This window comes from Etheostoma spectabile, chromosome 12 (genome assembly GCF_008692095.1).
Source record: "Etheostoma spectabile isolate EspeVRDwgs_2016 chromosome 12, UIUC_Espe_1.0, whole genome shotgun sequence".
NCBI lineage: Eukaryota > Metazoa > Chordata > Actinopteri > Perciformes > Percidae > Etheostoma > Etheostoma spectabile.
In genome coordinates this window covers 21,833,463-21,859,248 of record NC_045744.1, presented here as the reverse complement: position 1 = coordinate 21,859,248, position 25,786 = coordinate 21,833,463, and the positions used below count along the sequence as shown (strand labels likewise).

The window sequence follows — 25,786 nt, the reverse complement described above, 5'->3', positions numbered from 1 at the left end:
CATTTTGTGAGAGTTCTCGTGAGAGAACAATTTGAATTTGCTCAGCGAGTTCCTCTGGCATCGAGTAACGAGGCTCGTTAACTATACCCTTGGAGCTGAGTTGCACCAATCACATCGAGCTAAACAGATGACAACAGTTTAATCTACCAGTTAGCTCCGCGGGTAGCTAAGCGTATGGGGCTCCGGATACGCCCCCGTGTCTTGTTGTGATTGGTCGTAGTGTTATCCAATTGCGTGCAGTGAGATTTTCAAACGCACGCTTGGTGCCGCCCCTCGAGATGGGCGACTTTCATCACTCAATGCCTTAATCCTTTCGGATTTGGGTCTGGAGTTCCAGGCTAACGTACCCCCCGCAGTTCTCCAAAGTACCCCTAGGGGTACACAGACCCCCATTTACTACTCTAAACCAGAGGTTCCCAAATCTTTCAACCCACGACCCCCAAAGTAACGGTGCAAGTGACTTGCGACCCCCCCCCACGTACATAAACATTGCGCGCAACCGCGCACGCACTATAGGCGGGAAAATCCAAAGAGCTGTTCCCTTTTTATTTATTTGCTTGGTTTTATTTTAAATTTAGCCACTAGTTTTATCTTGTGTTAAAATCATGGCTAACATATGCTATTTCTAATCGTTTTTAAATGTTTGTTTCATTTCTGGAAATCAACTTGCGACCCCCCCCCCCCCCCCTCTCTGGCTCGCGACCCCCCCTGTGGGTCACTGCTCTAAACAACCAACACTAATAAAAATAATAAACACCATTAAAAGAAGTTATAATCTGAATACTAAATGTGCTTCATTGAAATATAAATTATAAATAAATGAAAAGGCCTGTACTTGTTAACAGTCTTGTCTTTTAACAGTCCTTTGAATGTTGTTATATCAACAATGAAGATGACAACAAACACTAAAAAAAACCAAAACATTTATTGTCATACCTAATTTACAATAAAAAAAGAACACAATCACATTATTATTCATAAAACTCAAGCATGCAGGGCGGTCATAAAAGTAACTTGTGATCATCAGATTCAGTCAGAAATGATTCTTACATCCACGTGACCAAAGTGTGATGACAAAAAGTTCAAAAAAGTAGGGTAAAATTGTTCGTTCTAGTACTCGAACGGAATCTCCAGTATAATTAGAGAACTAGAGGAAAAGTACAATTTGTCTTCCATTCTCATGCAGTGGCGGTAGACGTCCACATTGCTGCGTGGCTTTGCCGGCGTTACTCGCTGTCGGACTTGATCAAGCTGCCAAAGTACGCGGTCACGGTCTTCAGCTTGTTGTTGAGGAGGTTCTGCTCCACCTCCACCTTCCCTCCTGGACCAGCCAGAGAGGCTATCTGTGGAAACATGGACATGGAGATAATATTTACCAGGGATTGCTCCAGTGCCCCGGGACATTCCGCCGGATGCATGTCCTTTAACCGATGTACGTTTCCTTCCGCTTTCTTTGTGTTTGAATTTTAAACTCCGGTGGATTTCTGAGGACCACGGTTGACTGCTCCTCAGATCTCCGCGGGCTGAATCCAGACAGACTATCTGTCAAAAACTTTTGAATGTACAGGTTCCACCAAAACAAGGTCCTTTCCGAGGCTATTTTGTAGCGTAGCGCCACCCGAGACGATTGTGATTGGTTCAAAGAAATGGCAATAACAACAACAACATGTTTTTTTTCCCGTACCAAAATGCTGTGTGGACTCGCCAGACCCTCCTCCGAAGCACTGTGGACGATGGTCTGGCAATGCGAGACTAATTAATGTTAAACCAGACCAGAATATAAAAAGGAAAAACACCGTTTGTTGTGTTGTTGCAGATCTAGTCAGTAATTTCAGTAATGTTCCTAATACAATTTAATAATCTGGTATGGTTTAAAAAAAACCAAATACCTGCAGTTTTAGAACCATTTTGGTTTCATTAAGGTTATTGTTATCAGCCCATTCATTAGGCACACTAATCTGCTCCAGATAGACCATCACAAATTTGGTGAAAATCTATCAGAAAGTGCAGCTGTAACAGGTTTTGTTAATGGCTAATAAACCCAACATGTCCCTTTTAATACATTCCCATTATAATGCACAGTATGTACCAGTACATTCTCCAAATAAACCCAAATTAAATCCAATGCATTATGTAATAACCTTTAAAATAAATAAATAAATAACCAAACTCCTGGAAACCACCCGGTAAATAATGAAATATGGCTTTCCTGCCCACAAATCCAGAAACTCCAACTGTATGTAGACTACGGTTACTGTAGAGTGAAATGCAGCTTTTCTTTAAAATCCCCACTCTCGGAGGTTCAGTCACGAGCCCAGATATTATGTTAGTGTTCTTGTGCAAAAACCAGGGGTTTTCCTGCATAGATGAATTTTAGTATGCGTTTAAAAGCAATTTACCCAACAACCGTTGAACCAACAGAACCTAAATTTGAATATGAGAGCTAATCTCGGTTTTATCACCAGGGTCAGGCTGTACCGGACTCTCCCGGTGATTCATTTTAATATAAAATTTAATTTAGTTAATTGGGGTTTTATTTACATCAGGATTATATATATATATTTTTAAATCAAATTGTCCATAATAACAGGAAAATGCATAGACTTCTGTCAAATAAGGTAACACAGACTCATGCCCTTTATTGTCTGCGGACCGATCATGCTCACTGCTGTACGTAGTCCCCCCCCCACCCCCAAAGGCCCATTCTGAGCCAGGAAAAACCCTGATTAACTAATGGCCTGTTCACCACTCATGCATCCAGACACAACATATAAGACTGAACATACACACCTGATCCATGTCAGCATTGCGAGGCAGGAAGTACACGATGTTGTCTGATATCAGTTTGGCCAGGCGGAATATCTCAAATGTGGCTACAGTTAAGGACAAAAACCAATATTTAATATAAACACAATCCACTTTTTCAAAACATTTCTATTTTATCCTTCATTTTGGATAAAATGGAGAGTAGATAGAAAGTGTTATTTCTTTTGTATAGACCTGATATTATGTAGACTTTGATATTTCATGTGTACAAGTGGAAATTACGTGCAGTTGATGTTGCTAGATGAAAGATTTAGGGGGTCATCCTCTTGAGACCATGAATATACACAGCAAATGTCACGTCCAGAGGCCTCATAGCTTGTGACACACACACACTCCGGTTAGGACCAGCACATATTTTAAATCCCAAACAATAAACATGCAAGGGTAGAGTAATAGAAATGATGGCCAATTGCCATGTAATAAATGGGAATTTTCTTTAAGGACTCTTATTGTGATACTGTCCTTCCTCTTTTAGCAGATAAAACATGGTCAGTAAGTCTCTATCATCCCCCCCCCGCTTCTACATCAAAGGATATCCATTGGGCTGCATCATGGTCTTGATGTCAAACACTTCAGCAGTCAGGTAGTCTGGCCCTCCCCATGGTGGTGAAAGGAAGACCACATTGCCACGGAGACGGGGTGCCAGCTGAAGAAAGTCCCCTTGAAGGAAGTCGATCCGGTCAGCGACGCTGTAAACCGTAGCATTGTGCCGTGCCAAGTTCAAGCGCACCGGGTCGATATCAATGGCCAGGACTGAGAGTAGGACACAGAAAAAGAGCACAGCAGCAGAAAGACAGTGACTACAGGACTACAGGACTACAGGGACTTCCATTTCCAATCTTGCATTAGGATTGACACCGGACAGTCAATCACAGGGTTAAAACAGAAACATTAAAACATGGAGGCAATTCAGAGGCTCAAATGTCCTTAAACAGTTTTCACACACTGTTTTCACTGCTATCACACTTGACATTAATTATGGAGTTCCTCAAGGGAGTATTCTCGGCCTTGTTCTATTTTATTTATACATGCTCCCATTGGAAATTATTACTCATCATAATGTAAAATACAACATTTATGCCGATAACACACAATTGTGGATATACCTTAGTTTTTTTAAACTCAGACCTATTCATTTTCATCTTTATAATTTTACAAAAACACATTTTCATCTTAGACACATAACAAGAGTTATGAGAATATTTCTATCTCAAATTAATGCGGATACATGGTTTCATTATGAGTCACTTAAAGTATCGGAAGGATTTTCTTTTTTTTACTACATTACTTGATAAACCTATGAAATAATTATGGTTAATTCAGAATGCTAAGGCTAGGATTTTAACTAACACAAAAACAGAGAGAGTAAAATAGAATGCCTTTATTGTCATTAATGCAATACCTGTGCAACGAGACTGAAGCAACTCCCTTCCAGTGTCAACAAGAAGGAATATAACATGGAGTAAGATGTTAAAATATATATAAGTAGTGCAAAAGAAAAGGGGGGGGGGGCACAGTTTCAGACAGAAGTCCACCACTTGTGACACTGCACTGGCGTCTTGTGTCTTTTACAGCTGCAGCCTTACACATCTGAGCACCTAACTGCCTTTTACTTTATGTTCCAGCCCGCGTATCGCTGTCACATACGTCTGTGATAAAATGAAATCCAACGATAATATTGTCTAATGTATTAGTGTTAATAGTAGCTCAGAAGACCATTATCAACCACAGCCAGCCTGTAGTGGGGCATTTAAACGAGAGTAAGACAAATATAGGACAAATACTATTCAGTACTTAAATCATGACATAAAAACCTAAGTCTAGTTATTTCTTAAAATATAAAACTAACTCTACATCCTGAACTATTCTTGTAGAAGTCGGTGCCAGACAATAAGATACTGATAAAAAAAAAGTGTCACCATTGATATTGTGTACTGATAGAAGTGAAAGGAGGTGCAAGATCGTACACACACACACACTCACACACACACACGTTAGGCTTACCTCTCTTTCCAGTGAGGGCGAACTGGATGGCATTTCCTCCCACACCACAGAAGGCGTCTATGACCAGCTGAGAGTCCGGGAAGCTGTGCTCCACCCTGAGGGCGATGTGCTCAGCGATCCTCTCCGGTGTCACAGAGAACCAGCCCTCTGAAACACACAACAGTGATAAAGGTGTGTGTGTCGGACAGAATCTAAGAAAGTCTGCGTGTCAAAGAACCACAAGAGGGATTTAAAGCTATAGTGCGCATTTTCTGCACCCCCCCCATGAGGAATTCTAAATAATAACAAAAATTTCAGTGCATCCACATGATACAAGCCTTTCATGGTTGCGCCAACATGCCCCCCCCCCCCCCCCCCACACACACACACACACACTTATTATTATAATTATTATGAATCATATTTCTGTATATCTGTGTCCCACCTGGCAGCGGCAGATGGCCGCCCACCAAGAATCAGGGTCAGCCTGAGGTTTCTGCCTGTTTAAAGGAAGTTTTTCATCGTCACTGTACCACCAAATGCTTGTTCTTGGGGGGGAAATTGTTGGGCCTTTATAAATTATAGTGTGGTCTAGACCTGCTCTATCTGTAAAGTGTCCCGAGATAACTCCACTATAAATACAATTCCTTTTTTTCATTTGATTTAACTCATAAAATGTTCATTTTCAAAAATGCTCAAAAATACAAGTACACAACAAGAGAGAACTTGAGTGCAGCCTGACCTCGGTCCAGCCGGATCCCTTCATCGAAGCGAGAGAAGAGTCTGTAGCGTTGAGCCCAGTATTTAGCCAGCTCCGGTTCAGCCGCCATTTCTGGTGGGACCGGCTTCTTCCTCGCTCGTTTGCTCTTCTTGTTCTTTGGCTTCTTTCCATTTTTCAAGCTTAACTCTACACACACATGCATGCACATTATTCAATATTAAGACCGCAACAATTTTCACCAGCATTGTCTTAAAAGAAAAAACATATATGCCATCAGAATCATTTGACAGTATGTGCTTACCACTGTTGCCTTCAGGTGTGTCAGATAAAAGAAAGTCAGGAATTTCTAGACATGGTGGCTGTCTACCAGGCTGATCCTCCTCCTCCTCCTCCTCCTCCTCCTCCATCCTCTCACTATCCACAGTCCCAGTAGCACAGTTGAGAGTTGGCTCTGCATCCAAACTGGACAGAGAATTAGAACTATCTTCCTCCACAGCCTCTGTATTTCCTTCCTCAGCACTTTTTAAATTCTCCCTGCTCGTCTTCCTTTCTTCTCCCGTTTCTTTTCCCAAAAAGGCAGGCTTATCCTCCGGTTCCTGTGTGCTTCCTCCTCCCATCTCACCCTGGTTACATGGAGTCATCTGTGTCTCTCTCTGGTTCTTTTCAAGGAAGTTTTTGACCTGTGAAACAAACAAACAGTCTTCCATATGACATTTAAACTAATTATACATTCAGCTACTTCACATTTCTGACTGTCATAAATAATCCATCCGGGTGGTTTAACCCTCCCAGCTCCCTTCCTATTCTTCTACATGTCAACACAAGCCAGATGGGAGTTTAAATGCTCTAATGTGGTTGTGAAAACTTCACAAACAGCCGACCAATGTGCAGTTTGGAATATTGCGTTTGCATCTTTAAAGCACCAAGCTAAAGACTGGGAGAAAAGAATAGCAATGGTTACAGCCAACTAATACGGATTACCGTCAGTCAGGTAATTGTCAGTCATGTAAAGATGTTCAATAGATTCTTCCTTTCACAAAAAGTCATGTAGTGCCCTAGTGTTGAAACTAAACAAGTGGTTTGATACAACTCTAGTCTTGCATTGCCAGACCTTCCTCCACAGCGCTGTGGAGGAGGGTCTAGCTAGTCCACACAGCATTCCGGGATTCCAGGATGGGGGGGGGGGGAAACATGCTCTGGTTTTATGGCGATTCTTTAAACCAATCACAATCGGCATTATCGGCATTAAGCGCCGGAATGGAGCAACGGTGCCGTTGCAAAATAGCCTTGGGAAGGAACTTGTTTTGGTGGAACATGTGTACGTTCAAAAGTTGTTTTAAACTCAAAACACTCAGACTGGACAGATAGTCCAGCCAGCTGTCTGGATTTACCCAGCAGAGATCTGAGGAGCAATTCCAATCGCTAACGTTTGGCTGTGACGTCGGCTTACCATCGCTAATGTTAGCCTTAGTTAACTCCTTCAACACTAACGGAATCAGCTGGAAAATCTAACTTTTCCCGAACCCTGTGGGGAGGAGGGCCGCAACAAAACCCAAGACCACAACAAGACCCTTTTTTCCGCATCAAACTAGCAAAAGTGGATTTGGACATGCCCTAGATGGACATGCCCTGGTTTTAAAGGCTGCATAACAGTAAAGTGAGGACATTTTCTGAACTTAAAGACTGTTGTAGCTGTTCTATTATTTGCTTTTACCCACTTAGTCAAACTAGCAAAAGTGGATTTGGACATGCCCTAACGCACCTGCGCCATGCGCTTCAGGCCCAGAAAGTTAGTCTGGAGCCCTGACCTCCTTCCAAACAAACACTGCCTTGCTCTGTGCCCAGTGTGACAGTGTAAACCAGTCACCGGTTTGCAGGTGGTACCTTGGTGAGGGAGCTGCTGATCCGTGGCTGTGTGTTCTTGTCTCCACACGTCTCTGGGAACCTGATGTGTTTGCTGATGCGGCGGACGGCTCTCTTAGCCCACCGCTGCTCCTGATGCTTCTGACCAGCACTGTCTTTGAAGCTTAACACGCTGTCAAACCTGAGACACAAACAGAAAAACCACCTCATCCTGAGAGACATTTACTGTGTGGTGACGGCTCCAACGTGTGTCCACACCATGGCCCTTAACATACATACAAGACTCCCTGCTAGTACAGGGCTTCTGCAGGTTTCACCAAGTCAAATTTAAGACTTTTCAAGACCATTATAAATTAAATTCAAAACCTACTGTACATCATGATGTAAAAAACTAACAAAAAAAGTAAAATATCAGAGTCCGGAAACATGGCAAAACTTGCACTTCCCTAAAGCTAAAGAATAAAATCTGTTCCGAAAGAGACTTGTGCGTTATTGCACTTGGCTGCAATATAAGTTGCATGTTGTTCTCATTTGTATTCATAATTCAGCAAAATATATTTGGAGTATGGAAAGAAAGAACTACAATACCACGGGGAAAAATAACATTGTAAAGCACAGCAAGAGCATTTCAACGAGAAAATGTAGACCTGTTTAAAATCATTTAAGACCTAAGACTTTTTAAGGACTAAATTTTGAAATTTTAGATTTTTTAAGACCCCTCAGAAATGCTGCAGAATGAAATTAATACCATTACCAAATCTGAGTGTCAATAATCACTCTGGTTTTCCACCGTACATATACACTCAGCTGGCAGTTTATTAGTTCAGCCTAGCTATAACTAATGCAGTCCATTCTAACAGCTCCTCCATAAGTTATTTGTGCTGGCTACTTTCATATTTTACAGCATGTTGAGAAACAGTAGTTACAGTATGATGTTATATCCCTGATATATGACTGTACATGAGTGAATTGAAGGTTTTCCATGCCACTTTATGGCTTAAGCACAGTGTGCCTTAGCATTTTTGTACTGCACCTAAGCTGCATGAATGTAAAAACAATGTGGAACAGCTTCAACATGTGTCTGCTGAAGGTCACCTCTGACACACTCCCATAGGATGTTTAAAACGCAAGAACAATCAGACTTACAGAGGCTCTGGGTTGTGTTTGAGTCCCAGTTTGCTCCAGGCTTCCTCAGGTGTCAAATGTTGGCTCTCTTCCACATCCAGCTCATGACTGCAAAAAGGAAATAGTGATTCAAGAAATCCATGGCTTCATTTTAAGCAGTTTGGGCCCACATGAAAAGCATGTTCTCATGGATTGTGTGTTTGTGTGTGTGTGTGGTTGTGTGTATGTGTGTGTAGAGCTGGGCAATATATCAATATTTTATCGATATTGTGATATGAGACTAGATATCAGCTTTGATTTTGGATATCGTAATATTGCATGAGTGGTGTCTTTTCCTGGTTTTAAAGGCTGCATTACAGCAAAGTTATGTAATTTTCTGACTAAAGACTGTTGTAGCTGTTCTATTATTTGCTTTTACACACTTAGTCATTATATCCACATTACTGATGATTATTTATCAAAAAATCTCATTGTCTCAATATTTTGTGAAAGCACCAATAGCCAACACTACAATATCGTTGCGGTATTGATATCGAGGTATTTGGTAAAAAATATCATGATATTTGATTTTCTCCATATTGCCCAGCCTTATGTGTGTGTTGCATTTCTTTTTGCAAACATTTTCTTCCTTCTACACACATAAGAGTACAAATTCACCTGCGTTTGACTTTAGCATGTCCTCCTTCTGGGGGTTTGTCATCATCGTCATCATCTTCTCTATTTAGCATCTTATTCCTTGAGCCGTACTGTCTGTTAGAGCTGCCGGCGTGCTGCTGGGAATCTGAGTCAAAACATACAAAATATTTACCTGCACAACTCATACAAAATATCCATTATAGCACTGATGACAACTGTAAGGTTCTTTTTCCAACCTGACTGAATGTTTAAGCAGATAATTCTTTTAAAAACACCAAAACATACTACATCCTTCCTTGTCAAAACCTGGTGCATGATGTAGCTTCAACAGAGTGCTGATTACTGTTTTTGATGCTTTAGTTTTTTCATGGATGGAGCACAGACTCCTAGTGAAACATTAAGGTAGTAAATCAAGAGTTCAAAAAGGTTTTAAGGTCTAAATATTTTGGTTGCACGTGTTATGAAATACAGAGACTTTGCTTTAGCTTCCAGCCAGACCTCCAATGCTTGTAGAGGGGAAACAGTAGAAAGCAGAGGAGAGGTGAAAAGACAGCAGGCAGAGGCAAAGAGTGGAGGAAATTGGTGGAAAATAACAGGAGGGCAAAGGGAAATGGAGAAGCAGAGATGAGGTGGAGGAGGAGACAGGAGAGAGAGCTAATGTGTCTCCCAGACATTAGATTTCAACATCTCTAAACTAGTTACTAAACCCCCCCCCCCCAAAAACAAAAACAAATATGAGATCACATTTCATTACTCAATTATTCATGAAATGCAGTGAAATCCGAGGGGTTCATTTACTATTTCTTCCACACGCATATACACTTGATGGAGTTTTGAGCCCCCAGTGTCTCCTTCTAGGCAGCGCCGTGACCGTTAGCCTACCCCAACCCAACCCTAACCCTAACCATAGCCTAACCAACTTCATGGCAGCGCTGCGACCGTTGACTTCAGTGCACCTAACCGGAACTGCAACCCTTACCCTAACCATAGCCTAATCCTGATGTCTTCCAGGCAGCGCTGTCTGAAGGGAGACGTCGGGGGCTTAAAACACAGAAAAACCGCATATACATTCAGTTGCTACCTGTATGTTCAGCTGCGTTGTCCTGTGAAGATGCAGGTCTCTTGTTTCTAGTCCCACCGTCAGAAGGATGATCCGCATCAGCCACACTCACACACTGTCTGTCCATCTCTGTGCCCGATCTCCCAGCTGCTTCTAATGTGCAGTTCTGTCCAAACAGATCATTCAAAACTTCATCATCATCTTCATGAAGAGCCTTTGCTCCTTCTTTTTCTTCTTCTATTTGTTGGCTCTCAGCCCCAGTCTGTCCATTTCTCCATTCCTCTGTGTGCGTCTCCATGCTTCCGCCCCTCCCCCCTGCTGCTGCTGCTTCTCCACCGCCAGTGTTTCCATCCCAGACAGACTGGTCAGTGGTCCAGCCCTGGGCTGACCAATACGAGTACTGCTCCCAGTAGGAGTAGTAAGTCTCTGTGGCATGTTTGTCCCAGGCAGCTTTAGTGTCGAGGTCATCCCAAAGAGCCGCCACTGCTCCAGGATCAGTCTCTGGATGTTTCTCCAGCCAGCTGCTCCACAGCAGAGCTTCACCCTGTTGAGCTTAAGGAGATACAGAGGAAAACGGATAGGAATCCATCCATCCACTATCTGTAATAATCCTAATCCTATTCAGGGTCGCAAGGGGCCGGGGTACACCCTGGACAGGGTTTGGGCTGTGGCTTTTGCGTTTGTGTTGTAGTTTTTGCGTTTGTGTTGTGGCTTTTGCGTTTTTGTTGTCAGGCACATTCAGGAGACACGAAGTGTGTACCATTTCAAACCATTGGCACAGCGTGTAATGTGCTTTCTTAAGTTATAGAGAATCTTTAGGGACACATTCAGTTTAAACTTGGGTGCGCAGGTCTGATCTCATAAGATCACTGGTGTGACTTTTACTTAAAAGTGACTCCGGCATTTATGAAGACCTGAGCATGTGAATTTATCAGATTGTGAAGGTGAGGAGTTGCTTGTCTAAAAGTGGGCTTTGGATGTGTGCATCATGCAAAACAAGACACTATTTTAGTTTGCTGTCCATATGCGTGTACCGATTCTTAGAACATGTAATTTTCTTTGGCCGTTATATGAGCTTTATATTTAGATTGTTGCAGCTACGTATAATGTCTGAAACATATCTACGAATGTGAAATAATCCAGTGTTTAATTTTCGTGTCCTGCTCTTTACCCCAGTAGGTTTCCCAGCCAGCAGCTTTGGTCTCATGTGCTCCATCCTCCGGTGGATCGCACACTTCCTTCTCTTCAACTAGGTAAAAAAAAACAAAAAAAACAAGGCAGTGTTAAAAAAAAAAAGAAAGAAAAAAAACTCACATATTGACCAAACTTGTGTCATGAATCAACAAAAGTGTTACTTTGTGAAATAAGCTTCAACCCAATGCATGTCAACATAATCACTGCATGAGCTTGAAGCCTAATTATGAGGAACCTGGTTGAGCCACTTGGCTAATTATTCATTCACTTGTGTGAATAAACCCCCCCGCTGGGCCTCAGTAACTTGTCCTATATGTAGTTACATAACAGTAAACAATAGGGCTGCATGATATGAGGAAATATCTACGGTAATTGCAATTATTTTGACTGATATTGAGATATGATTCGTGATAATCAAGGGAAGGATTTTTTTTAATCATTATTATCATTTAAAAGTATTAAAATTAACATTTTTTTTTATGATTATAGAGTGCAGCACCACAGTACTTCATTCAAAATGGTTTCACACATATTTTGCCTTTAACAAAAATTGCGCCCCTCCTGCAGTTTGGATGTTGCACTATTCCATATTGCGATTTTGCTAAAATTGCTATTAAATGCGCAGCCCTAGTAAATAATAATAATAAACACAATGAGTTAATAGCATTACCTTTGACGTCAACCTGTAAATCGTGCTCCTCTTCGTCCTCTTCAGCTGATTCTGCCCAGTGTGCGGCAGGCTTCCTGTTACACCTCCTCCTCTGTCACATGACCAAAGAAAGCAGCGTTCAGCAGCAGAAACTGGTCCAGATGTTTGAGTTTTACATTTATTCCCCAGAGGTAACTGAAACAGCGTAACACTGTACAGAAGTCCAGCATCAGGTCCGACTTACCGCCCTCCTGGTGTCAGAGGAGCAGACAAAGGCCAGAGGCAGACCCATGCTGGCCATCAGCTGAGTCTCTTCATCCAACACCTCCTCTTCCTCCACCTCAGCCTCCGCTTCTTCCTCCTCTTCTGCTTCTGTAAGTTGAGTAAAATGTATTTCAAATGGAATCATATTTGCACATCTTTTGATTTCACCCGCTTAAGGTAAATGGGTGTTGTCCATCTTTAACTTTGAGGCAGATGGAGCCTGTGTGTGCGTGTGTGTGTGTGTGTGTGTGTGTGTGTGTGTGTGTGTAGGTGTGTGTTAGGGGGGCACCAATATGAAGTTAAGATTGGATATCTGCCCTGATTTTGACAAAATAGCTGCCGATCCAGTTTTTTTCTTCTTCTTTCCGTCGCAGCCTTTCCTACGTCAGTCATCAGCAAGCATGTGTGTTGCATGATGGAGAGTTGAGTCAACCTTTACACAACGAGCCAAAGAGCCGGCTGTGTGTTTGATATTTCACGCTTGCCACGCCACCCGGTTCGCCAGCTGTTAGCCATGTCTGCAAAGTACATTTTTCGAGAGGTGGTGGTAGTACTGCAAAGCACAATACTACCAACTTAATCAAGCACCTACAAAAGCACCATGCATCTTTGTTATTTTGTCTTAGTTAGGACAGCAATGTTTAGTTAGGAAAGTCTGGTGTCTTTAGTCTCTTCCACACGGTGGAAGGAAGGTATAAGGTGGAAGGTGTATTATTATAGTTCGTTACTAATTCAACAACAGTATCGGATCAGTATCGGGTATCGACAGATACACAAAGCCTAGGCATCATATCGGGACCGAAAAAGTCGGATTGGTGCATCGCTAGCGTGAGTATGTGTGTGTGTGTGTGTGTGTGTGTGTGTGTGTGTGTGTGTGTGTGTGTGTGTGTGTGTGTGTGTGTGTGTGGTGTCATGCCAATGGGCCATTCAATCTGTGGATAACTTGGCAAACTCGGGAAAACACCAACTGAACTAAAGCCCCAGTGCATTCTGTAAGCTCCCACCCACCCTCCTACTGTGCGAATGTAAAACAGTAAACTGTGTAACACACCTTGGACTCCAGTGTCTCCCAGGTCAGATGAGAGGAACCTGTTATCAGAGCGATACAGCTCCCGATCCCTGGACAGAGTCACACAACACAGACAGGAATCAACAACACAGAAAAAGCTGAAGAAGGCCATGTATCCTCAACCTTCTACAGTCCCCTACAGTTAAGTCTGACTTTAAGTTTTGTTCATCACACATCCGTGTCATTAACTGCCAGTGGACATAGAACAGGTATGAGAGGCTTAACTTACTGCACAAAGGCTCTGGAGCAGAGACAGTGGATTTTCTCCTCCTCCTCCCTCTTTAGATGGGAGTCTCCTGCTGAAGAAGATATCCGCCACCACTGTCACCCTGCTCCTCTCGAGCATCATGACGAGCAGATCACTAATTTACAAGCACACACGAGCACGAGCACACACGAGCACTTACGTCCACACTACTGACAGTTACGTCTGTGTCAACACCATTGAGTGTAAAAAAAATAAATAATCCAGCATGGGTTCCCTTCGACATCACAATCACGTTCAGGAAACTCGATGTCCACAGTTCCGCTCAGACAACGCTGAGACGACACTCACATTTCCGGTTATGTCTTTTCAGAATAAAACCGCAGGACTTGAAACTTTGCACAAAATAAATAAATAAATAATTGAACAACACAAATGCAAATGAACACACTTTAAAATGCCGTCTATGGTAAATTGAAACAAAAGCAAAAGCCATGCGATTCTCTCAAATTCGGTCATATATTGTTTTTGTGAATGAGAGAGGAGATGAGGCACGTACAGTTTTCTTGCTACACCGCAATTACTGAAATTGTAGGCCAGTACTTATAAAACAAATACAATGTAAAACAATACACTGTCAAACATATTGATTGGGGGCCTGTGTTATTAGAACAATAGCAATGACTACTGGAACAATGGCAATGACTGATGGTTGCAATTTTATTTGGCTTATTTTAATAGAACCTTTTCATTGGACTTATTTTGTTAGACTTCTTGGATTGTATTACAACATTGGGATTGTTTTAATGTCGAACAGGAAGTTTCAGTTTTGTTGTTGAGTGGAACCATAGACTATTATGTCTATAAGTGGAACCATGGAGAGTGGAACCCGAGTGGAACTCATTTATCGGCACGGTGTTTTTTCCCAGGGACACGCGAGTCAGCTGTGTGGTGTGGTGTCACACTGAAAGCGTTCCGCGGCCAGGGGTTAGATAGGAAACACTGCAGTTGTCAACGTTTCATAATTGAATGTTGCGCTAGTGTAACATTAAATATACAGTGGCGTGTTTTTGATGGTTCTGTCCACAGAGGGACCGTTCGAGGTATCGTTAACGTTTTTTGTATTTATTCGGTGTTTAGTGTACCTAGCTAGCTAGCTGTCATTCAGTTTTTCCAGTTCTGCTCAATGAACGGAACGTTAGACGTTAGCCTGACCGTTTACCGCAGCTCCTGTCCTCTGTTATCGCATTTAGTTTCATCGCTGCTCTTACGTTACTGCTTATGGCTAGTTTGTAATGTTTATATTACAAAGCTAACTTTAATTAAATGGTAGATATAGCTACCATTTAGAATGGGACGATATATATAGATATAGATATAGACATAGATATAGATATATATCTCGTCCTATTCTAAGTAAATGTATGTCTTACAGAGCCTCACATAACGTTAGCTACCGTAATGTTAGCTACATAAATACGACGCTGATGTTGGCTTCAGAGTTGCAGCTTCCGATTTAGCAAAGAAGGGAAACATAGCTAGCATAGCTTACATTGCTGAGCGACTGATACATACTCACATGACCATAGACGGTTAAAGATGACAGTTAACATTACCGACGTGTTTTGTAGAGGGAGGCTGTTAAGGTCTGAGAGGTTAGGGGTGGGGAGAGCAATCCTTTTGGAAGCGTTGCTGTGTCTGCATACGAGTTGAATGCAACACAACTGTTCATTTCATTCGGTGCAACTAACAGGGCTGGATGTCGTGACTCGTGACCACAGTGCCATTCAAATACCAATGCTATTACACTATTACAAACCCCCCCTCAAATCAGCTTGTATTCCCCTAACACAGACAGCTGACATTTACCTAAAGAAAAATACAGTATTACAAGGAAAAAAAGGTTGCAATAAAAAAACTGCATGCAATAATAAGCACAAGTGAGATGTGTTTTCCTCTCCTCTCTTTCAGTTCACCTGTGTGAATGCCGATGCTCTCCATGTAGTGTGTTCCTTCCCCTTGAGGCTGTCATCAGCTTCTGTGGCTGACAGCGGAGCAGGATGTCAGACAGTGGGAACCAGTCCTGTTGGATGGGAGCAGAGGACACCGTCTCCTTCCTGGTAGGAACCCTGTCCATATAGTAGAGACACTTACAACACGATAAACAGTGTTTTCCCTGGCTTTGTGGAAGACTTATGTGTAAGTGGCGGGAGATTTAGACGTCCTTCCTCAAAAAAGTGTTACATTTAAAAAAAAATGCAACATCTCCCTACTTTTTATGTCTCTCTGTGGGTTTTAACCCCATTGCAGTCCTCTTTGGGGTAGTTTTGTGTCTCTTTTTCATATTTTGGAGCATTATTATTATGTCTCTGTCTAAAGCGTTGACAAAGCTAGGGCAGTTAATACATAACAATCAAAAAACTAAAACTTGCTAAAGATGTCAGACTACAATCATTAGATCTGATGAAAGTCTTTTAGACAGACTCATTCGTCTTAGGAGCTGCCCAAAACGGCTCGGCTGCTGCATCTAACCCTTATAATGGCAGGGGGAACCTTGATAAAGATGAAAAATCCCTGCTTGGGATTATACCTTTTTCACTCTGTTTCTTATTTTATTGCACACACACAGGTTAATACCTGCACATGCATTGCCCCCTCCCCCCATACTGTATATTTGGCTTGTGCATTCTGCTCATGCAGTACTTTAGTTTAATTACTGAGTTATTAATTATTAAGGAGTGACAGGGTTCTACATAGTCAGAGTGCCGGGGCTGCAACATCATATGGAATTATCACCTCGACCAGCCCAAAAGTGAAGCGGCCCACCAGGAATTCTCCAGATTACTCATCCCGGGCCTGCTAGTTCTTACAGCCAGGTTTCCAGCTCTGAACTAAAAATGTCCAAATCAAAAGTGAAAAATCTGAAAATCATGAAAATCTGCTGCAATCCATCCAATACTTGTGGAGATGTTTAAGTCTAGACACAAGTGGTGGATCTAACTATTGATGCGCTTGTCTTGGTCCACAGGTGTGTGTGTTTCATGCATGGGAGGAATGGGCGGGCCTTGGGCAGTTGGAGGACTATCTGAGTGTTTTGGAGTATCTGCTGTGGGTCTTCACCCCTCTGGCCGTCGTCTTCATCCTGCCCTTCCTCATTGTCATCCTCATTTACCTCTCTATACTCTTCCTTCATGTCTACAAGGTATACAAACACCCTTTATTACCATCCGTGCTGTGTCAATATCAGTTCACGTGATTTACCAAATGTTAAAATCAAAAAAATGGTTCAAAATGCAATCCATTCAATCCAGGATGCTGTTTAGAAAGAGAGAGATTATATTGTTTTTTCAAATGCTATAATAATTAAATAAAACCAAACCCAAAATTCAATGAAAGTAATGAAATGATCCTAAATTTGACCTGCAATCGGCGTTGTATGTAACCATCCGTGTTATTTTTGAGGCAATTTGGTTGAAAGAGACCCAAATTTCAATTAATTTTACATTACAGTGTGTCCAAATAACAGATACAGCACACAGTACATACAATTCATACATGTTTACATTTATTTTGGATGTATGGTCTATCCCCGTCTGTAAAAATCTTTACTAAGATTTACATTATTGGATGTAGAATCCCTATATTTATTGTTTTTCCTCTTTGACAGGACATGCATTGACATTGTTCATGTGTAGTGCTGTTGTCCTGTCCTGTCTTGTCCTTGAGTCAATCCAAACTGTATCTTTTCGGATGTTCCCTTCTAACAGAGGAAGAATCAGCTGAGGGAAGCTTACTGCAACAACCTGTGGGATGGAGCCAGGAAGACCCTGGCGACTCTGTGGGACGGACACGGAGCCATATGGCACGGTGAGACACCATGGGCTTCATTTAATGAATAACTGTTACATCCTTTTAGATTGTGTCCCTGTAGAAAGCATGTATAAAAACTGTTCACCATGAAAGAAAATCAAAAGGTGAAAGAAACATTCTGAGGAAGGCAGATGTGGAAAAAATGTGATTAATCGCAGTAATGTCATAGTTAACTCACAATTAATCACAATTAATTGCACATTTTTGCCTCAGCTGTGTGCTTGGCCATCAAGTGGTATTTCAGACATGATAGCTCAGTTCACAACGACCAGACACACAGATCCCTTTGGTCTGGTCAATGGAACATTTGGCAACTTTTAAAAAGTAAACTTTCCATTCAAAATCTTATTGGCGTCCATTTCGGCGTCTCACGCTCGCCATCCACTCAAAACATAACGCTACTACTCTTTGGCCGGCTCCAAAGCCCAAACAAGTGTGTGCAGCCTGCCTGTTGTTTTGTTTCCGGTCTAGCTAGATCCGGTGTGGTGTTGTAGTTTTTCTGACGTTACTAGTTGTTGCAACAGCACGTGAAAAAAAGTACAAAGTTTGCTAGGCCAAAAAGAACGTTTAATAACCCGTTTAACTGACCGCACTAATATATATATATATATATATATATATATATATATATATATATATTATAAATTCTGTGCTTGTTTTTTGTTCTATGGTTAGTTAGTTAGTTAGTTAGTTAGTTAGTTAGATAGTTAGTTAGTTGTCCACAATGTGGAAAAATGCCTTTGGCCTCCCCACACACTATTTAAAACGCCGGACAATGAACCAAGACAGACATCGACAAAATGATGTGGAGATAAAAACAGATGAATAGAAAACAACCAATTACAGAAACAGGCATCAAAAGTATGAATCATGTTTTCCTTTCACATTTGTTTCCCCTCTTGAAAATACACTCATCATAATGTGCATCCTGTTTAATTTGATATATATTACAGAGTCATTTGTATGTTTTTTTTGTTGTGTTGTTTAAATGATTTTGGGTTTTTGTGTATGTAGTTTCTTTCTCACTGCAGCTTTTAAATGCTAAACATGTCTTGTCAAATTGGTGAATATGCTTTCTTCATTTGCTTGTGTTTTGTCTATTTGCACGTGTTTGCATGTGTACTGAGGGCCACAGTACACATGCATTTTTAATGTATTAACATGTATGCGCCATGTGCTCTGACCCGTGTACCAGGTTATGAGATCCATGGGATGGAGAAGATCCCTGACAAAGGTCCAGCGCTGATAGTGTACTACCACGGAGCCATTCCCATTGACTACTATTACTTCCTGGCCAATGTTATCATCCAGAAGGGACGGCCCTGTCACTCTGTAGCTGACTACTTCCTCTTTAAGATCCCAGGTACTCAAATCCATGGACACACACATGAATGCATGCACCAACCTCCACAAGTACTGCTGCTGTTCTCATTATAGGTCCAGTCTATGTTTTTGTTTACTTTTCATTTTGTTGTTTTAAATTAAATCCTTTTTTTTTCAAGCATAGAAGTACACTGTATAGACTTTCATGTATGTATTATGTGTTTTTATGTTGTAATGGAAATTTACAATGAAAATAGAGGAAATAAACATCACTTTGTATTTAAAGCAAATTATTTCCAACATTCTTTTAATTAACTAATTGAATGTTGAATATAAAAGGCACCACTAAAAAAACAATGACAGTTGCATTTTAAAGTTTTACAGAGTATTTTTTGCGAGACCTTTGGCAATGTGTTGATATCGTAATAATGATAAAATAAATAAATAAATAAGCTTTATAGCCCAGCCCTAACAAAAACAGAGTCTGACTATGTGTAACTGTACCCTCTAGGTTTCAAGTTACTGTTGGAGGTGTTCAGTGTGATCCACGGTCCTCAGGAAGAGTGCGTGCGGGCTCTGAGGAGTGGTCACCTGTTGGGGATTTCCCCGGGAGGAGTGCGCGAGGCTCTGTTCAGTGATGAGACCTACCCTCTCCTCTGGGGAAAACGCAAAGGCTTCGCCCAGGTCGCCATTGACGCTCAAGTGGTGCGTTGTTGTTCCCTGAAATCTACTGTTACCATCAGTGCGTTTGAACCCTTGTGTTGTCTTCCCGTTGACCGCGCAACTTGTTGTGCTCCCGGGTAAAAAATGGAAATGAACCCTTTTTAGATGCTTTCTTTTAGATTTTTATGGCGCATTTTTTAATTTAAGATTCCCTTTTTTGCGCTTCACCAGAATTCACCACTAACATCCACTTATTAACGCTAGTTTTGCACTTATTCTTGGAATTCATAATAAATAAAGCTCATTTATATGAAATTTTACCTAATTTTTGAGTTAACATCTGAATGAACTATTTTGACAAATAGTTCTGATTTAGTGGATAATCCCACATTGTCACAGTTTAGTCAGGGTCCTGTTTAGAGAGAGAGATATTTCATTGTTTTTTCAAATGCTATAACATCCAAAATTCAATGAAATTAGTGAAATGATCCTAAATTTGACCTGCGATGAGTGTTGTATGTAACCATCCATGTTATTTTAGGAGCAATTTGGTTCAAAGAGACCCAATTTTATGATCAGAAACTTTTGATAACGGGTCAAATTTGACCCGTTATCAAAGTTATCAAAGCAGTTTAGCTTTGGCTGCATGACATTGTTGATTACATTTGCATAACTTTCAATAAATTTTACATTCCAGTGTGTTCCAATACACTTGCAAATACAGCATACATACAATTCATACATGTTTACATTTATTTTGGATGCATGGTCTATCCCCTTCTGTGAAACGCTTTATTAAAAGTGACATTATTGGATGCAGAATCCCTATATTTATTGTTTTTTTCCTCTTTGCCATAGCACAGGCCATGCATTAACATTGTTCATGCGTCAAATGATTTTTTTATTTTCACATATTATCAAGACACACATCTGTTTTATTAGTTCCTTTTACGTGAATTCTGCACTGAAGAAAGCCCTCTCTAATCCTCTGTTTCTTTTGCTCTCTTTTCTTTCAGCCAATAATTCCAATGTTTACTCAGAATCTGCGGGAAGGCTTCAGATCCCTGGGAACACTCAGTAAGTGTAGAAGAAAGTAAAAATCACTTATGGATATCCACCCCCACACACACACACACACACACATGCACATGAAAAACTGGGCTGGCATTCTTAAATAAGTGACATCACTAATTGAGGAATTTTTAAACAGGAATGTGGGCTAGGTGCTTTTAGGCAGTAGGGAAAAATGTGCGAAAGAAAGTTAAATTTGAAGTGAGATGTGTTTTTTGTTCCTATTACATCTACTACATACATAAAACACTAAAATAGAAAATCCAAAACAAGCATAAAAGGGGGTCTTCCTGTGGAAGTCTACCATCATTTCCTTTGTCTTGCTGTCGTTTTAGTGAAGGTGGTTTGACCTCACACCATTCGACAAAATCCTTGACGACCTTCCTGTATTCCTGTTTGTTCCCTTCTGATACACATCCAACGATGGCTGTATCACCAGAGAACTTCTGGAGGTGACAGTTGCCCATGTTAAGCTGTGTACGACGGATTTAATGAGACAAATAAGACAATTGCTAATAAACTGTTACTATAGTAATACAAACTATTACTACAGCTTTCACTGCTGTTGATGCACGGAGCGGACATGTTGGATTCCACACACACACACACACACACACACACACACACACACACACACACACACACACACACACACACACACACACACACACACACACACACACAAGGATCCCAGTTTTAAATATCTGTACACATTTATATCTAATGTTAAATTTGATTGCAGACTCTCTGACTCTTTTTATTCAGGATTTTTCCGCTGGCTGTACGAGAGGTTTCGCCTCCCTGTAGCTCCTGTTTATGGGGGATTTCCTGTGAAGTTCCGCACCTTCCTCGGTGATCCCATCCCGTATGACCCCAACATAAACGCTGCAGAGCTGGCAGAGAAGGTAAAAGCTTCACACCATTATGAAAGGTCCTTAACTACCACCACTCTTCTAAATGTGGTAAGGCTTTGTGCGGTTTGTAACACTGTGAGCTGTTTGTTTATACGCAGTGCTGTTGCTCTGCAGGTGCAGCAGGCAGTTCAGTCTCTGATAGACCAGCACCAGCAGATCCCGGGGAACATCCTGAGAGCCTTGTTGGAGAGATTTTACACCAAACACAAAGACCACTGACACAGCAGCAGTTCATCAACAGAGACAGACCACCCAGTGTGTGAGCAAAACAACGCGTCCCATTGGCGCAGATGGCTGCAGTGTGCACAGGTTTGGCCTAACATGTTGGAACATTTGCACAGCTTTCTTCACCGCTTCCAAACAACTACCAACTACAGCTGCTGAGCTCCGTTTTACATACATGTTGTACATACATGTTGCATGTTTCAGATTTTTTTCAATGCGTGCATTGACTCCCTTTTTCGTCCGATGAACTCTTGAAAGCTATACTTCTTGAAGTTGTGATATTGGACTCGACAATAATCACACCTCAAAAAAATTATAAATGCAAAGAGAATTATTTTTTTAATACACACGTGTACAATATCTAATTTCTTGTGTTCTGATTGTCTCTTCAGCAGAGGTGACAATTTCCATACAGGTTTAGTGGCTTCACGGTTAACGGTGAAGTAGGTGGATTTGATTTGTGGGAGTATTTTGGAAACAGTAATGTTATTAGTGTTGTAAGTTAGCGGTAGCCCAGACTTAATTAAACCGACACAGGTTGAGTCTGATCTAAACTGCTGTGGCTGCCCGGTGCAGCTCTGACATTTTCTGGCATTGCACAGCGCAGGGAAGGAATAATCTCTGAGATTACGGTATGTTCTGCCTCCATTTAGAAGTGGTGACTGTAGGCTGCAGCTCACAGCAACTTAAGACTATATAGTGTTGTCAAATGGCTTTTAATTGAGTTTCCTCTTAGTGAAATAATAGACACTGAAAAGCGTGGGGCCTTTTTACCACCTTTTTTACCACCTAAAAAGAAACGATAAATGCAAAGGTAATTATTTTTAATACAAGCGTGTACAATATCTAATTTCTTGTGTTCTGTGTGTCTTTAAGTCTTTTAATGATACTAGTAATTAGTGGACACACATACATACATACATACAGATACATCTTGATAGATACTTTAACATCACTCTCAGGTTGCACATCTACAGTCTTACTTGACTTTGAGCAAAGGGTGTAATTTGTGAGATCAGGCTGCAGGTTTAAGTCTTATTTATGTCTCTGCGTTAAATCTAAGCCACAGGTACGTGTATATCTTGACCCAACGCCGTAGCCAGACGTGCACCTCTCAAAAAAATATAACTACATGTCGGGGCAACGCAGACCACAACGACTGTGATTGATCTGTTTGGCTCTGGCTTGGTACCATTGCATTTCCCCCTACTCGCTTCCTACAACAGCTTTCCAACCGTGGGAACTCCTTATACTTAAGGGGCGTTTTATTCAATTTTATAGCATTTGAAAAATCAATTGAAGTGGTTTTGAAATACTATTGATTAAAAGTTAACATATTCCAGTCTGTGATTATCCATCAACATCCATTCCTTTAATTTTAGTCCAAATAATTCCTAATTTCTGCTTTTCTAACTCAAACATTAGGTATACATTCCTATAAATGAGGTTTAAAAAGCGTCAAAAGTGTTGACAAAAACATGAAAAAAAAGTGTTGATTTACAATTTTGACGGGAAGACAACACAAGGGTTATCTCAAATCTTTTATCAGTCAATCACACTTCACAGGTAACTGACAAACTAAGGCTGCAACAAGACTAGAAGCATTACATTTGGGAAAAGGAGACGTATGCACACACAACAATTAAAATAGGCAGGGATGTGGGTTCAAAAGGTGTTCAAAATAAAACAAAATTATTGAAACAGACGAAATAGATGAAAGACATTAATGTTTCAGCCATTGAAGGCAGAGTTTTAAATGTTTGTTTGAAGATATCAACACGTTCAGCTCTCCTCTAATCCTCAGTCCGGCTGTTCCAGCTGCTCCGAGGAGAGAGCTGAACTCTCCCCTAAGCGTTTCACTGTGACTAACTCTAAGAAACATACCGTAGAGGCTTAGCCCGCGCTTTAAGCCCCTGAGTGCCGTTCCACGGGTAGAGTCAACAACACACTTTTGACCTTTTTGATCAATGAAATTCCAAAGTCAAATTTGCATTCCATTGGTTCCAGTTGTTTCCATGAGATCTTAGTTGGGTTTTCAGGCAAATCGCTGCTTGTATGAATGCCTGTGTAGTGTTATGGTGTCGTTGGTGTGCGTGGTGCTCAAAAACTGTATGTGCTTCCAGGTTGCACCCGAGGAACCAAGGATTGGTTCCTATTAATACCGAGGGCACGCATTTCCTCTTACACATACATTAAAAGCTTTTTAAGTATGCTGGTACAAAGTAGTAAAATACATTTGGGAAGAAAATAAAATAATATGTGCTGACCCTGAGGCCACCAGTCATGAGTTAAGATGTTGTCACAGAAGATTTGATGCCTTGAAACTTCAGTTCAAAGACAGAAGTAAAGTGGTCTTAGTGTTTTAAAATGAATGGGTTGCCTCAAACCTTCATTAGAGGTACAGTACATTACATTTTCCCTAATTGTATACAGTTTTGGGGAAAAACAGTATGTTGTATCCTTATATTCATGTGTTCATCCTCATTCCCAAAATCTTCCCCACCGATACTTGTATTTTCAAATATTAACAACACACATACCACTCTGTGTTATCAGTTCTACTGGGGAGGGTACAACACAGTAGAACTGACATTAATGGAAATATTGATCAACAGAAAAGCTTCATTTAGGTAAATAGGATTAAACTAAATGCTCAGTGTAGAACAAAACGTTTTTCATTCATTTGTGTGTGTGTGTGTGTGTGTGTGTGTGTGTGTGTGTGTGTGTGTGTGTGTGTGTGTGTGTGTGTGTGTGTGTGTGTGTGTGTGGTGTGTGTGTGTGTGTGTGTGTGTGTGTGTGTGTGTGTGTGTGTGTGGTGTGTGTGTGTGTGTGTTGTGTGTGTGTGTGTGTGTGTGTGTGTGTGTGTGTGTGTGTGTGTGTGTGTGTGTGTGTGTGTGTGTGTGTGTGTGTGTGTGTTCCCACAGCCAGGGAACAGACCAAAAGGGAGCCTATCTTGAGTATCTTCTCACTGTAATATTGATCATATCTGTACAAATACTGATCTGTCACTTTACTGTGTGCATATATGAGTATATATGATGTACATATTGTGGTTCAACAAATGGTTGTCAAAGTCTCACTGCCAACTCTGAATCTGTTTTTATTTTGAAAGAAGCCTTTGTAAAACCAAGTGTGTGTTTTTCCTGATGTCTAACTGGAGGCTTTCCTTCTGTGTACTGGTTGCCTTTTTAAATATTTATGTTTTCAGTTTTTAGATGATCTAACGTGTATTTTTAAATTCTGTCAATATATAAACGTTGCACTTTTAAATATTGAGATCCACTTCAACCTGTTTAATAAATCTATTTTATTAAGTTGTTTCATGCCAATTCCTTCCTGCTGTTTATTTTATTAAATGTATAATCAGTTGTTTGTGCCGGTAGTGCAGGTGGTTTAAAGGTGCTCTAAGCCATGTTGGGGGAAGGCTCTTCTTGTTGATGTTCAAAGTATTTTTTTAAACAAAACGAGGCTAGCTTGCCCCTCCCTCCTCCTCGTCCCTCATTTTGCGCACTAACCCCCCACCCCCACCCACACCCCCACCCCCAAATCCTTCTTGTTTTGGTTATCGGCTGGAACTCTTTATGTTTCGTGGTGCAGGTTGGCACAGTTTGTTTTAGTTGTGGTTTGTGGAGCCCGGGCTGTCTAAAGACAGTGTTTTTTTTTACAGTGTGTTCTGGGGACAGGCAGCTAGCGGAGAGTGAGGAGATGTGTGCTTTATGTGACAAAAAAGGTTGTAGCCTTAAAACCGTGTGACATCGCTTAGAGCACCTGTTCATTTTTGAGAGAGAATTTTTTTTTCACACTGATAGCAAAAAAGTTTATATTTGAGAGTTTAAAAAAAAGTATTTTGAAAGATTATTTTTCCTCAGAAATAATTTAAAATTTTCAAATTTATATTTTTAACTTTTTTTTTAGTCCCAAATATTTTTGTACTTTTGGTATGAAAACTATTTCTCTCAAAAAAAATGTTTTCTCTCAGATCATTTATTTTCTCGCATGTAATAAAGAAACAAATCTAGAGGTATGATGGTGGTGGCTTTTCTACTATAGTATGTTGACAAAAGTTGAAAAAGTCATAATATAGTATGTTAAAGAAAGCCATAAAAAGTTAAAATACAGTATCTC

The 25,786-nt window shown here is 40.9% G+C and overlaps 2 protein-coding genes and 1 long non-coding RNA gene across 3 annotated transcripts in view; 2 read left to right on the top strand and 1 right to left on the bottom strand.

Moving 5' to 3' along the window:
* Positions 1-907: 907 nt before the first annotated feature.
* tgs1 (trimethylguanosine synthase 1) lies at positions 908-13,948 on the bottom strand. Its single transcript, XM_032532313.1, is given in 16 exon segments — positions 908-1,343; positions 2,791-2,869; positions 3,363-3,579; positions 4,831-4,977; positions 5,552-5,716; positions 5,832-6,210; positions 7,415-7,574; positions 8,540-8,626; positions 9,176-9,299; positions 10,236-10,766; positions 11,386-11,463; positions 12,079-12,169; positions 12,302-12,429; positions 13,373-13,440; positions 13,620-13,666; positions 13,668-13,948. Coding segments are annotated over 16 exon segments (2,490 nt in total). The 5' UTR covers positions 13,740-13,948; the 3' UTR covers positions 908-1,226.
* LOC116699684 (uncharacterized) overlaps positions 12,931-25,786 on the top strand; it is a 51,721-nt gene continuing 38,865 nt past the window's right edge. Inside the window, exon 1 of the long non-coding RNA XR_004334483.1 lies at positions 12,931-13,029. This is a non-coding gene — a long non-coding RNA (uncharacterized LOC116699684). The remainder of the gene's footprint in view (positions 13,030-25,786) is intronic.
* Positions 14,495-24,975, top strand: tmem68 (transmembrane protein 68). Its single transcript, XM_032532358.1, has 9 exons — positions 14,495-14,698; positions 15,567-15,715; positions 16,624-16,797; positions 17,363-17,462; positions 18,661-18,828; positions 19,300-19,493; positions 20,468-20,528; positions 21,288-21,427; positions 21,551-24,975. Exons 2-9 carry the CDS (start codon positions 15,656-15,658, stop codon positions 21,653-21,655), a joined length of 1,002 nt encoding a protein of 333 aa, XP_032388249.1. The 5' UTR covers positions 14,495-14,698; positions 15,567-15,655; the 3' UTR covers positions 21,656-24,975.

Coding starts and splice junctions, on each gene's coding strand:
- tmem68 (XM_032532358.1), top strand. CDS start 15,656: ATGTCAGACAGTGGGAACCAGTCCTGTTGGATGGGAGCAGAGGACACC. Junction 19,494..20,467: donor TCGCCATTGACGCTCAAGTG/GTGCGTTGTTGT, acceptor CTTTTCTTTCAG/CCAATAATTCCAATGTTTAC. Junction 21,428..21,550: donor CTGCAGAGCTGGCAGAGAAG/GTAAAAGCTTCA, acceptor GTTGCTCTGCAG/GTGCAGCAGGCAGTTCAGTC.